Below are 15,072 nucleotides of genomic sequence, written 5' to 3' on the forward strand. Positions count from 1 at the left end.
CCCTTTGTATCTGTCAGTCTTACTAATAATATGGCTACCCTCCCACAATACCATGGCTTGCGTGTGGCCTTGTGGTAAGGGATGTGTGTGATGTCACTGGAGTCCATATGGACTAGTGATCTGACTCGGAGCAGACGGTGATGGGATATGTGTGTTATATTTACATATTCCCCTGTTCCCAGCACAATTATGCACAGAAAACGATGGAGGCTGCAGTCAGTTCAATTCAATAACAAAGTAGAAAAGTACGAGGACAATGGTGGCGTTTGTAGTAAATACATTGACTGTGACAAACTATGAGCCAGGTTACATCTTGGCCCTTATTCAAATCGCTTTGTTCCGTCGTGATTTCGGGCACAGTACCGATGTTGTCCTTATACGCATGCGCAGAACCATTTTCCGGCTGCTAGACATGCTCAGAGGAGAAAAGCTGGAGCCAGTATAGTAGCTGGAACTAGTCACTAGACATGCTCGGAAGAGCAAAGGTGGAGCCAGTATAGTGGATGGAACTGTCCGCTAGACATGCTCAGAAGAGCAAACATGGAGCCAGTATAGTGGATGGAACTGGCCGCTAGACATGCTCAGAAGAGCAAAGAAGGAGCCAGTATAGTGAATGGAACCGGCTTCTAGACATGACCAGAATAGCAAAGGCGGAGACAGTATAGTGGATGGAACTAGCCGCTAGACATGCTCAGAAGAGCAAAGGTGGAGCCAGTATAGTGGATGGAACCGATCTGTAGACATGCTCAGAAGAGCAAACATGGAGCCAGTATAGTGGATGGAACCGATCTGTAGACATGCTCAGAAGAACAAAGTTGGAGCCAGTATAGCCGAAGAAACCGGTCGCTGGACATGCTCAGAAGAGCAAAGGTGGAGCCAGTATAGTGGCTGTAACTGTGCGCTAGACATGCTCAAAAGAGCAAACGTGGAGCCAGAATAGTGTATGGAACTGGCCGCTAGACATGCTCAGAAGAGTAAACATGGAGCCAGTATAGTGTATGGAACTGGCCGCTAGACCTGCTCAGAAGAGCAAACGTGGAGCCAGTATAGTGGATGGAACTGGCCGCTAGACATGCTCAGAAGAGCAAACGTGGAGCCATTATAGTGTATGGAACTGGTGGCTAGACATGCTCAGAAGAGTAAACATGGAGCCAGTATAGTGGATGGAACTGACCGCTAGACATGCTCAGAAGAGCAAACATGGAGCCAGTATAGCCGATGAAACCGGTCACTAGACATGCTCAGAAGAGCAAAGTTGGAGTCAGTATAGTGTATGGAACTGGCCGCTAGAAATGCTCAGAAGAGCAAAGGCGGAGCCAGTATAGTGGATGCAGAAGCAACCCTAAGCCACCATCACTGCCAGGCCTCGTAGCCAGCCCACCCCCAGCTATAGACCATCCACTCTGTTTCCATGATCTGTTGCCTGTTATATATCGATCACTGCGACTGTACATTGATATTTGGGATGGGAGCTAACAACAAATGAAAGCCAAACAGTTTATATCCAGTGTAAAAGACCTCCAGTTATTACAGACCAATAACTCTGGGTCAAACAATGAGTCAATTTCCCAGCAGCCATATAAACGTGGACTTTGTTTATCGCAATATGAAAAATAATGGTTTGTAAATGAGGACAGTGTCACTTTCGCATCAGAAATAAATGGTTATCCACACTGAGGAGTTCATGTAGGGTCAGAAATGAAATAAAGACTTTCGCAGCCCGGCGTTCCTTGGGGCCTTCCCCTGACAGCTCGGTAACTGATCAATGAGCGAAGGGAACGTATTCCACAGTTGCGTTCTGCTTTAGGCCGTAAAACTACAGAGCCTTAAACGCTGCTCATCTAGGGGAAACGTAAATCATTTTTTTTTTGAAAACTATCATTACACTACTGAAGTTTTCTGTTGAAAAAATATTGTTTTGGGCGTTTATTTTGTTGTGCATTTCGATGATCCTTATCGGTAATATATTCATGCATTTGTTTGTTTGAAGCTACATTCTTATTTGCATATGTAGTAGAGCATGGTAATGTGCATCTCGTCTTCCCCGGAATGTCGGGATAATAAGAACACGGAGACCGCTCGTTACGTTCTATGGACTGTTCAGGATTGGAAGACCCTGGTTTGAAAAGGGACTTTGAATATAATACGGAATATATATTTGAAAACTGCAGAACCTTTAATGAGATGAACAATTATATTGAAACCCCAATTTAATACCCCTTAGGGATTACACTTTATTTGGTCCCCTCATTCCCTATTGTACTTCAATTACCCATTTATTTTGAACAACATTATGGTCTATGGGTGGGGGCTAAGATAATTACTGTAAGTCAGGTAGGGTTTCTAGGACCTAAGAACCCCCCCCCCCCCCCCCCCCCGGTGCACCACTGATCATATTTGCATAATGGAACATAAGAGAGCTTCCTACATTACGGCCCTCATTCAGGTTTGCTCAGTAAGCTGCTAACATTGCAGCTTACCAAGTACCTGAGACGCGACACCAGGGATGGAATACGCCCCACCCCACCGCCAAATCCCCTCGGTACCACGCAGAGCCCAAACATTGGTCCCCCATGTGCAGAGTTCTCTCGGAGGAGTGGGCCACCCTCCGTATCATCGGTCCTCTATGTGCAGAGTTCTCTCGGAGGAGTGGGCCACCCACCGTATCCTGTCCACTCCAGTAGTGAAGTAGTTGGGGAACGGGCTGGATGATGTGAATCTCTGCAAATCATATCAATTCTTTTGTTTCACCACATCCCCTGAACTTGTTCCCTCATCAGTGCCTGATTAACCAATAGGCTGTTTAGGCTGCAGCCTAGAGAGCCAGGACGGGGAGGTGGCGTCTTGATGTTGACCGCCAAGGATTAAAATTAAGGCCTTATTTATTCCATGATTGTTAGCTGCCACTCATCCTGATGCACTGTGGGGGGTAAAGTTATTAAGGTGACTGCCAGATGGCTGTGCCAATGTAACTTACTGATGGAACCGTTACTTTATGTACAATGTGCTACAGCGCCAGCTGGGCAGCCTACAGCCAAAGTCTCCTCCACACGGCACCAGCATCAGGTCCTACATGCCGGTTGTATAACCTTTGTTACATGCACATGGGCAGTATGACTGGCGAGTCCCTGAGTGCTCATATACGCAGCATTACAAGGGGAGCTACATGTGTAATAGCCTAGGGCTCCTGGAACCTTTAATCAGGTCCTGTCCGTCATTGTACCTCTCGAAGATTTACTAGACGGGAGGTCAAAAATATTGTCAAGCAAGCTCTATAGAACTATTTCTTGTGTTTTAGTGGAAGAGATCAGTAGAGCACTGTACCGTAGTTATTGTTTTAGGCATTCACATGTTCCATAAGGCTCTACGTGGCGTATAAAGTGCTGGTCTTAATAACTTTTATTCCCCAAGTTAACATTTTGTTATTCCGTTCACAAGTATTTTTTCAAAAACACACTTCAGGAAATAAACCTCCAGGTGGCAATGATCATAATCCTGATGATCATTTTCAAAAGGGAGATAAATATATTTTATAGATTTTCGTTTCTTTTAAATGACAGATCTGTTGATTTAAAATAAATGTTTTTATTTATTTTTTGTGTGAATTATGCTGTTTTGTGATTTACTAAGATGCACATATAACGTCAGCCCCACCTGCAGTGCACATGGTTTTGTCCATTTGCAAGTGAACCAGAATAAGGGCCAATGTGTAATAATTTCACTGATGTAAAAACTGTCATTTGCTGCAATTAATGTACTGACTGCATATTTCTCATTGATGATTTCTGTCATAAATGTTTGTTTTACACATTGCAGCGATATGTTGGGAGTCTTTCCTCGTCATGCACTGCACAAACATTTTATCATCATGTTGAGTAACTTTCTCTTGCCTCCATTTTGTTTTGGCTTATGCAACCAAGGATCTCTTAATCCTAGAAGCTGAGCTTAATGTAAATTTATATGCAAACTTGGACAAATCTATTTACCAATCAGTATGTAGCTTTATCATACTTGTTTCTGGAGAGGAGAAGCAGGTGGGCTCTGATGGGGGCAAGACCAAACCAGTCATTTTATTAGTCCCCGCCCCTCTTGATTAAATGCATTGATGTATTCAAATTCAAATAGGAATGGGAATAAAATGATTAGATACAATGAATTGCATCATTATGCCCCTCCCCTCCTGACTGACCGCACAGATACAGTACATTTTTTCCGTACTCTGCTCACTTAACTAGGAAGTGGGTGGGATCTGGGTGGATTGGCCACTTTTCTGGAGCTGCGGGGGCTACTCTGCCGGAGACTAAAGTAGCCTAGTATGCTTTAAATCAGGCATGTCTAATCTGTGGCCCTCCAGCTGTTGTGAAACTACACATCCCAGCATGCCTTGCCACAGTTTTAGCATTCCCTGATAGCAAAACTGTGGCAAGGCATGATGGGACTTGTAGTTTCACAACAGCTGGAGGGCCATCGTTTGGACATGCCTGCTTTAAATAAATAATGGGTAATTTTGTTAGTCTGCTATAAAAGTGCTATGTTCCCACCTGTAGACTGGAACAGCTCTAGGAAATGACCAGAGAACCCTCTAGTTCAGTGGTTCCCAACCTCGGTCCTCCAGTATCCCAAACAGTTCATGTTGTCCAGGTCTCCACACAGAATCACAAGTGAAATAATTAGCTCCAACTGTGGGTATTTTAAAATGTGTCAGTGAATAATGAGGACACCTGTACACCTGCCGGGTCACCTAGAAAATGTGACTTGTTGGGGGCTCTTGAGGGCCGAGGTTGGGAACCACTGCTCTAGTCTGTTGAATATGCTGTATTATGTTACTAGCAGACTGCTTGTTCGGGATCTGTTGTTTTTGCTAAATGGTTTTACAGGACATAACTTGTTCAGGGAAATGACCAAATGTATACAATAGTGGCTGTTCTTCTTGCTCTGTATTAGTTATATTACGGTCTGTAGCATATATAGCATAGATGACAGTGGTGACAGACATATAATAGGGTGACAACAATGCCCCCTGACTCCAACAGACCATAAGCACTTACCAAAATTTCCTATTGGCTTACCACATTCAGATATATAAAGTTTCTCCTTTAAGGGGCAGATTTATTAAGCTTGGAGAAGAGATAAACTGGAGATAAAGCGGAGAAAAGGTAAAAGGAGATAAAGCACCAGCCAATCAACTCCCAACTGTCTTTTTCAAACACAGCTGATTGGCTGGTGCTTCATCTCCTTTTACCTTTTCTCCACTTTATCTCCAGTTTATCTCTTCTCCAAGCTTAATAAATCTGCCCGTTAATGTTGAAACACAGTACAAATAGAGAAATAACAGACTTTTCAAAATAACAACATGATGTGTTAGGGTGGAGCTGGTAACCTATTTAGAGACGCTGGTACAGTATGGAGTATTGGGAATTTGCAGAAAACCGTACAACACTGGTATGCACCATTTTTCATTACAGCGAAACGTACACCACTGGTACAGTATGCACCATTTTCCATTACAGCGAAACGTGAAAAATTGGTAAATCCTATAACATTGATCACTGCATATATGGTCGAAAATCTCAACAGCAGCCTGTGCTGCAGACACTGTTAATCCTCTCTAACATTCACAGAACTGAGCTACAAAGCATTGCCGCAAGCATGAATTAATCAGAATATGTCTGCTTCATCTGGTCAGCAGGAGCAGCAGATTATCCAGACGAGTCAATGTTTTCTGACCGACCTCGCAGTGAGACAGCAACTTATGTAAATATCCCTATCAGCCCTACATCAAAGAAACAGCTCCATTACATGGCATTAGAACTTCAAGATCCTAGTACAGGAATAAGAGGTAACATCCATCATCCGAGCAGATCATTCACTCGTCATCATGACTTTGACTTATTGCTAACCTCCTTCATTACCAGGGGTCTGAAACGCAAAGGCTTATAGAGGGTATGGGTAAAAACCGGAACCAGACAGGACCCTGGACCGCCGGACTGGACAGGTTCCATTCATCAATTTCTGTCATTTCGGTGCTTCTAGTGTCCAGTCCAGGGGGTGCCTGCCCGGGGGGGGGGGGGGGGGGGGGGGGGTCCTGTCCAGGGGGGCTGTCACAGGCATCCCACACCACCACCATTACAAGCTCCGGAATGCAGAGTTTGATATCCGGTCTGGCGTTCAAGGGTCTTGTCTGGTTCCGGTCTTTACTTTGTCCCCTTATAGAGAGTACTGAGACTGTGTTCATTTAGCCCGTGGTCCACTGTGTTGGATTAAACCTGTTTGTGCAATAGATATTGACCTGTTTTGCTTTGCGTCAAAGCCACTCAGAAATATAAAGAGTGAGCTCATAAAAAAAGGTTTAAACGGATTAACGTTGCTGAATAATTTGTTTCCAGTCTACTATGTCTCCAGCTTGTGAACTCCCCCCCCCCCCCTTTGATTGACAGTCCTATTGCTTGTGCAGAGTATAGTGCTAGAACTGTCAATCAAAGAAATACAGGAAGTTGTGAATGGAGAATACAGGGATTCCCCATTCTGTCTAAATGGCAAATAATAAAAACTCTTACTTCTGTTCTATTTACCTAATGCAATGAACCAATCTTATAACAGGATTCATGCTGTCATTTTTAGTCCTGAAGCTATTCATACTGATAGAATACATAGATGAGAAGTATATGTTAATCAAATGGTTTGTTACATTGACCTTGACCTTAGAAGACAGCCAGAGATTACGAGCTACACTTAAAGTCAATTACAGTCAGAACGACTAAGCTCATTACAATAAGATTTACAGACATAAATATTCATGTTCCACTGTGTTATTTATTATCTAAAATACTTGTGCCATAAAAATAACACATGTTAACTATTCTAATGCCCCCTCAACAGTGTTTAAAAAAAATCTGTTCACAGGCTTATGGCCCTTATTCTGGTTCACTCGCAAAGGCAAATTCCTTCTCATATGGACAAAAACATGTGCACTGCAGGTGGGGCAGATGTAACATGTGTATTAGATTTGGGTGAGGTATTTTGTTTCTGTGCAGGGAAAATACTGACTGCTTTATTTTTGCACTGCAATATACAGTAGATCTCACTTTGAAGTGAAACCCCTCTAATTCTCTCTGCACATGTTACATATGCCCCCCTTGCAGTGCACATGGTTTTGTACATTTGAGAAGGAATTTGCCTTTGCGAGTGAACCAGAATAAGGGCCTATAAGTATAGAAATGTTTGCTTATCACCTCTGTAGTAACACGTCCCCCCCATCACCTCTGTAGTAACACATCCCCCATCACCTCTGTAGTAACACATCCCCCATCACCTCTGTAGTAACACATTCCCCCATCATCTCTGTAGTAACACGTCCCCCCCATCACCTCTATAGTAACACGTCCCCCCATCACCTCTGTAGTAACACGTCCCCCCCATCACCTCTGTAGTAACACATTCCCCCATCACCTCTGTAGTAACACGTCCCCCTCATCACCTCTTTAGTAACACATCCCCATCACCTCTGTAGTAACACATCCCCTCATCACCTCTGTAGCAACACATTCCCCCATCACCTCTGTAGTAACACATCCCCCTCATCACCTCTGTAGTAACACATTCCCCCATCACCTCTGTAGTAACACATCCCCCTCATCACCTCTGTAGTAACACATACCCCATCACCGCTGTAGTAACACATTCCCCCATCACCGCTGTAGTAACACATCCCCCATCACCTCTGTAGTAACACATCCCCCATCACCTCTGTAGTAACACATCCCCCCCATCACCTCTGTAGTAACACATCCTCCATCACCTCTGTAGTATCACACCCCCCATCACCTCTGTAGTAACACATCCCCCATCACCTCTGTAGTAACACATCCCCCTCATCACCTCTGTAGTAACACATCCTCCATCACCTCTGTAGTAACACATCCCCCTCATCACCTCTGTAGTAACACATCCTCCATCACCTCTGTAGTAACACATCCTCCATCACCTCTGTAGTAACACATCCCCCTCATCACCTCTGTAGTAACACATCCTCCATCACCTCTGTAGTAACACATCCCCCTCATCACCTCTGTAGTAACACATCCTCCATCACCTCTGTAGTAACACATCCCCCTCATCACCTCTGTAGTAACACATCCTCCATCACCTCTGTAGTATCACATCCCCCATCACCTCTGTAGTAACACATACCCCATCACCGCTGTAGTAACACATTCCCCCATCACCTCTGTAGTAACACATTCCCCCATCACCGCTGTAGTAACACATCCCCCTCATCACCTCTGTAGTAACACATTCCCCCATCACCGCTGTAGTAACACATCCCCCCATCACCTCTGTAGTATCACATCCCCCATCACCTCTGTAGTAACACATCCCCTATCACCTCTGCAGTAACACATCCCCCATCACCTCTGTAGTAACTCTCTTTTTTTGATGAGGGGACTTCCGTGCTTATGACCTAGGAATCCTTCTGCCCATACACTGCTTTTGTCCAAAACATGTGCGAGCCATGGGGATGCCAGGTGGGGCAACCCCATCTACAGATAACTGTGCTTATTGGGTCCAAGCTCTGGAAGATTCAAGTTTTTGAAAGTTTGGACGCCATGAAGACATTGATGCATCCCCCAGTGGACACATATGCACACAGGGATATCTTTTTTGGGTACTCTTTACTTAGCACGGCGCCCATCGCGGCCATCACGGGCATTGAATGCACTAAAAAATCGGGTGCGACGCGACCGACGCGATGCCCGCGATTTCCCATAGGGAACAATGTTAAATGTCTCAATTGACCTGATTTTTCCATAGGAAACAATGTTAAATGGCCCACAGAGGCCAAATAGGCACCCTGAAGTGTGAAATGGCCCCCACAATTGTTAACGCCACCCCACGATCAACGTGAACCCGAAGCGTGGCGAGCGGCGGCGGTACGCGTCCTACGACCTTTTCATACCCCCACTATCCACGTCGGCGTGTAGTTGAGAATAGAATAGTGTGGCGAGCGCAGCGAGCCACCGAGCCCGAAGCGTGGTGAGCGCAGCGAGCCCCGCGAGGGGACGCGGATACCTGTGAAGCCCACGAAGGGACGCGTTTACCTGTGAAGGTATCCGCGTGCGCTCGCCACGCTTCGGGCTCGGTGGCTTGCTGCGCTCGCCACACTATTCTATTCTCAACTCCACGCCGACGTGGATAGTTGGGGTTAACAATTGTGGGGAACATTTCACACTTCAGGGTGCCTATTTGGCCTCTGTGGGCCATTTAACATTGTTTCCTAAGGAAAATGGTCAATTGAGGCATTGAACATGAAAATCGGGTCAATTGAGACATTTAACATTGTTCCCTATGGGAAATCGCGGGCATCGCGTCGGTCGCGTCGCACCCGATTTTTTGTGCATTCAATGCCCGCGATTTTTTTACCTGCGATGCCCACGATCAAAATCGTGGGCGCCGTGCTAAGTAAAGAGTACACTTTTTTCTTGTCAGAAACCAATGTATTAGGTTAGGGGTTAGGAGCTGATTGGCTGATACCAGCTCCATTACACCATTTAAACTGCACTTAGTGGCTGCTGGCCATGCTCTGGGTGGCTGGTTTCTGGGCAACCAAAAAAAAAAACCAACCACACACTTATGAAATGATGTGTCAATATACATTTACAAACCACCTTTTTCCAATAAAATAACATATGGTAGAAGACATGACAGACAGAGCAATGTGCTGCATATACCTGTAAACGTATGTATCTCAGTACATTTGTAGCACATTTTGGTATAACAGACTTTCTAGGTCACCGTCTGCTCAATTCTGCACTGAGAAGAGGAAGCTAGTTGTAATTATTCAGACAGGACATATTGCTGCTCACCTTCAATTTACTTGGGGGTAATTACATTGAATTTAAATTTCCTAGTCATCCACATTTGTGCAAAGTGAGATTTATCTAACCGAGAGTGATTATATGCTATCAGAAAATAATGAGTGATAATGCTTGGCGTACGGTAGAAACACAGTGTTTATTTGCCCAGTAATCATTATAATTAAGACCTGGGAATTAATAAAGATTGAGTCTTTTCACCAGTCAAGCCGCCCATTTTCCCAAGTTACCGCTGAGAACATTTTCTTCCTAGTCTAATGAATGTGGTTAATAGTATGAACCCATTAGAACGGATGCGTTCTTCCTGACATTAGGAGACGGAGGCACAAACAGGCGAGAATTTATTATAGCGAATTCGGTAAAATGTGAGGATGCTGGTTTGGGTGTGACCCAAATTTGTGTTTAATAATCCCTCTTTCCAGACTACGGCTATTTAAGTAGATTTTACAATTGCCTAAAGCTTAAAAAATAAAAACAGCTAAGGTTGCCCATAGCAACCAATCAGATGCTGTCTATCGTCCAGATGCGCTAAGCTTCAAATGTGATCAAATGGAGAGTGATAAACAGCCAGCCAATCAGCTCCTGCCTGACATTTTACAAACACAGACTGTGACATGGCAGGTAGGAGCTGATTGGCTGTCTGTTTATCACTCTACGTTTGATCACTTTTGAAGCTTAGTGCATCTGGCCCCCTAATTTCATTATTGCATCCTGGGAAATTATAGACAAAATCTGGTTGTAATGGTAGCATCACCTCTGTTCATTTTTAGAAGTTTTAGGGGGTATTCAGTGTGGGATTCAGACTATCCCGGGCCGTTTTCAGCCAGCTCTCCTGCAACTCAACAGGTGCAATTCAATGTTCCACCTGTCGAGCAGCGAAAAGTGGGCGTGTTGCCTAAAACGGCCGTGGATTGTCAAGAAACGGCTGTGAATTCGACAGTTCATGGCCGTTTCTGACAAAACTCAAATCTGTTTTGTCAAAATCAACAAGTTGAATAATTAATCTAATTGCCTGCTTAGGCTCTGTGCTAATTTTACACCACTTGTCATTCTGATAAGATCCTAAAAGCTCACATAGATATTTCTTTAAATGTTATGAGTGTCTAATAAAGAAATTAGTATTATACGCTTAGAGCGCATATTAGTTTTGTTGAACTCTGGTTGTTGTGAGTGACCAGAAAAATTATACTACAGTGGTTCACTTATAGCCCTTTTTCCTCAGCAAAAATAACCCGGGCCCATGCGCATCCACCCAGGTTTTTTGCTAGTGAAAATGCAAAATCCCAGATCAGTCTCTAACCCGGGTAATTACCTGTGTTGGACCTGGGATGGCCCCAGGTCCAGGGGCAGTGTAAACCAGGAACCGTGTCCAGTTAACTGCAATACAGAAGCCACCGTTGGGTGATGTTCTCATCTACCAGCACCGCTCCCAGAATCTGATATGGGCAACATCACTTTTTTTTTTATCTTATTTAATCCATAATTGGATCACAATTACTGTATTTGTCACATCCCCCTCACCTTTGCCTAGTACCCCAATATTATGTAGTGCGAAAATTAGAGCATCTTTAAAAAAAAATACAAAGTGCGGAGAACATACACAAAGTGTGGGGAACTTTGCATACACACATATTTAAATATTTTTTCTCCCATTGACCAAAGTTGTTCGTTTAATGAAAGTGAGAAATGACACGACATCGGGGAATGGGAAGGCTCAAGCAGCATACGGAATGAATATGATACTCAGAATGGCCTTTTCTACGCCTCGTACCTCTGTTTATAATGCGCCAGGATCTTTTCTTTATTTTTATACTCAGCCTTACTATTCGTTTTCCCTAACAGCTCCTGTTGAGTGAAACCTAAATGACATCTGTGATGATCTCTTACGAACCCTCTTCCACTGTCTCAAATTTACGTTACTTTTTAAAGTTGCAGCATTTGTCAACTAACATCATTTTTTCTATATTTTCCAGGAGTGGGTTCCACCAAGTATGCTCAGATAGACATTACCGCCACCGAGACGGCACATAAAGTAGGATCTCAGCACGCTCAGTCCAGAGAGGAACGTCTGCAGGAACTGGAACAGAAGAGGAAAGGAAGTCAGCAGTGATAAGAAGAGATGTGTGTTCACCTTTATCTCTGGTGCAAAGAACCACAGTCCTCTTTGTACCGAAAGGGCTGGTTCTACTATTAGGTGCATGCATTTATATTGGCCTACATTGGGCCAAATTTGGTGCAATGACTCAGTAAGTTTCATAGAGTACTGGAACCATATAAGGATGATGGTCGTCTTAGGACGAGTTTTAGCAAGGATGGAATTACGTTGTAGTTTGATGGCACAGGGGTCATTCCAAAACTGATATAACCTCCTGGAAATAGACTGGGTCTTGTTAGAGTAAATATCCTTTGGATCTTGAGATGGAATTAGACAGAAGTGATCTATAATTTCTTGTATTTTCACTTTGATTTTTCTTCCCCGCCCTACAAAATGTCAATATAGTTTTGTATGCATAGCAGCTACTATAGGGTATTCACTATTTATTTGTTTTTGTCAACTTGTATTATTTAACTTTATTTGCATATCATTTTATACATGAAGGTGTTCTGCAACATACCTCCTCAGTTTTATTGTCTTACACATAGGACTCCTTTTGTAGAAAAACACAAATGATTTCCGTACTATTGTATTCACTAATTAATATCATATTTCCTGGGGCATTTATGTACAGCAGAATTATTTGGTACATTTTTAACATATAACAGTTCTTTTTGAGTACACGTGACTTTATATGGTTTTAAACACAGGAAAGTATTTTTTTTTTCTACTGTGTTCTGGCGTTGCATGTATGTAAATAATAAACTATTAGGTAGCGGGAAATTGCATATGATTTTACTGTGATATGAGGAATGTAATATTAAAACACAAGTATTTCGAACGTAGAAGTTTTCTGTGTAAATAAAATCCCTTATGGGGATACGTATGGACTGTGTGCAATATTTTGCAGTTTATTGTGTTTTTTTATTTATATTTAAATTTGCACCTTTACTTAAATTGATTTGATTTGTGCATTGCTATACATTTGTGTTCCTTGCATTTTTTGTTCTAACCAATTCTACCTAGAATGTGATAGGGACACTTATTGCTAAATTTTCAGTCTTTGGAAACTTGTGAAATTGTTTCTCTGTATAACAGCAAATATTTAAGTTCACTAGTGGATGATGAAAAACTAATTTGAAAAAAGCAATATTGCTGCATATTTATACACATCCCTCAATTCATTCTGTTGCGTATGTTTTATTAAAAAAGTACTAATGCCAAAAATAGCATATTGCCTTTTAATGGGTCAGTGGAATTCGTCATACTGATTTTCATGTGAGTATTAATTTGATTACTTTTGTGGGCAAAATTTCCATATTTGTTGAGCCTCCCTCGTATTAATTATTCAAAAATATTCTAAAATGTAAAAAAATATAAAGAATTTCAGCAAATACATCAATAATATCAACAAATAACAGTTATCAATGAGTTATAAGTTATAAGAAAGGCCACCTACAGTACATTAGTTGTATAAAACATGTTTAAAATGCGTCTCCCATTTTTATCACAATTTGTTATCCTTTACAAAATTTACATTTCAAATAAATCAATAGTAAACAAAATCTATTTTTTCATTAACTCCTCTTCAAAGTGGATGCTACCCTCAATTACACTACGGTGAAATGTCTTAGAATATCTTCCAGTTATATTTAAGTTATTGTAATTTAATCAATTCAAGTCTGTACAAAGGTCCTTACAAATTCAATAGTACAAAGGTAAGCAGTAAATTAATAGAATTTAAAAGAAAAGTTTAGGTTAGCAAAAACTGAAAAATAGTAAGTTAAGACTGGAAAAAAGGTTTTGCAGACTGATAAATAAAAAATGTGATATCTAGGCAAAATGATAGCTCCTCAATTTCTGGTGATTATTTATTATGCAACCGTATGCAAAAGCCACAACGTCTTATTAAGCCTATTATTTGAAAATATCAATGTTGTATTCCTTGTTGGGCAAGAGTTCTTCCTATAGCAGCATGACTCCAGGCTATGTCAAAACTATCTCTGAGGAAAAGAACAAGATGATAGGCTTCCAATCAGGGGCTAGCCAGGGCCGGCACTACCAGTAGACAGCTGCCTAGGGATTGGGGGGGGGGGGGGGGGAGGAATTGGCATCCGAGTTTGCCAATCACAAATTTAATGATGTCTAGGGGGTAGACATGCTTGTTTTACTTAATGCAGGTGTCGCCTGTGGAACATCTAAGATGCCACCTCCAGACTTTCACATGAGGGGATGGAGAGTTGGTGTTGGTGGCAGTGTGGGATGGGGGCAGTAGGTTAAAGTTTTGCCTTTGGTGTCAAGAAGTAATTCACCGGTCCTGGAAATATCCTGGCTTAAACCCTATTGTGCTGGTTTGGGAAGGACAGGAGAATGAAAGTAATGGAACAATGTTGGGCAGAATTTCTTCAACCATATTTGATTTCCATTGTAGAAAGGATGCCAAGTTCAAAAGATGTCGACTTTGATGATTCATAAATTGAGATTATATATTCGAGGCTACTGCTTTACCAGTTCCATACTCCTTTAGTTTTCATTATAAATTCACATTACTTTCTAGAATAAAATAAGAATTTTGAGAACAAGAAATTGGAATAAACTCTTTTTGTACTGTTTATTCAATGTCTTCTTTCCTCTCATTCTTTTAATGTGATCATTTCCAGGTGTGTGCTATAAATACAGATAATTCATATTCCTAGTTTGACCGGTTTGATGCCCCATTGTATTATAAAATGAAATCATGAAACAAAAACAATTGGAGATGAACAATAAATTATACATTAACATGGCAACACTATTGAAATAAATACAAGCTGTATACTGTGGCAGTATACATATATTTTAATAGTAATGGTCCAACTTTGTGGTTGTCAACATTTTGATCATGTCGACATTATGGCAGTTGGCAGCTTATATTTTCATGTCGGCCTATGTTTTCTTAATGTTGACTTCATCCCAATAGTTACCTGTACTGTAAAATACCACTTAAAACAGACACACAACCGAGTCTAGATAACGCAATATATTGTTTGTTGTAAACACGTTAGCCCTCCTGAGATACTGTATACACATTTAAACAATTCCACAGTTGGCAATAGACACTCAGGG

At 42.0% G+C, this 15,072-nt stretch overlaps 1 protein-coding gene across 4 annotated transcripts in view; it reads left to right on the forward strand.

Annotated features, from left to right (window-relative positions):
• DOK7 (docking protein 7) overlaps nt 1–14,078 on the forward strand; it is a 117,394-nt gene extending 103,316 nt beyond the window's left edge. Inside the window, exons 10-11 of one of the 4 annotated variants that reach the window (XM_083151834.1) lie at nt 5,690–5,839; nt 11,846–14,075. In XM_083151834.1, coding sequence (XP_083007960.1) covers nt 5,690–5,839; nt 11,846–11,982 — 287 coding nt within the window. In that variant the 3' untranslated portion in view covers nt 11,983–14,075. Of the gene's footprint in view, nt 1–5,686; nt 5,840–11,845 lie in introns of all 4 variants that reach the window. The other 3 variants (XM_083151826.1, XM_083151841.1, XM_083151847.1) reach the window with 3 other exon arrangements.
• The last annotated feature ends 994 nt before the right edge of the window (nt 14,079–15,072 follow it).

This window comes from Crinia signifera, chromosome 1, assembly GCF_055691185.1.
Source record: "Crinia signifera chromosome 1, ASM5569118v1, whole genome shotgun sequence".
In the NCBI taxonomy this organism is placed as follows: Eukaryota; Metazoa; Chordata; class Amphibia; order Anura; family Myobatrachidae; genus Crinia; species Crinia signifera.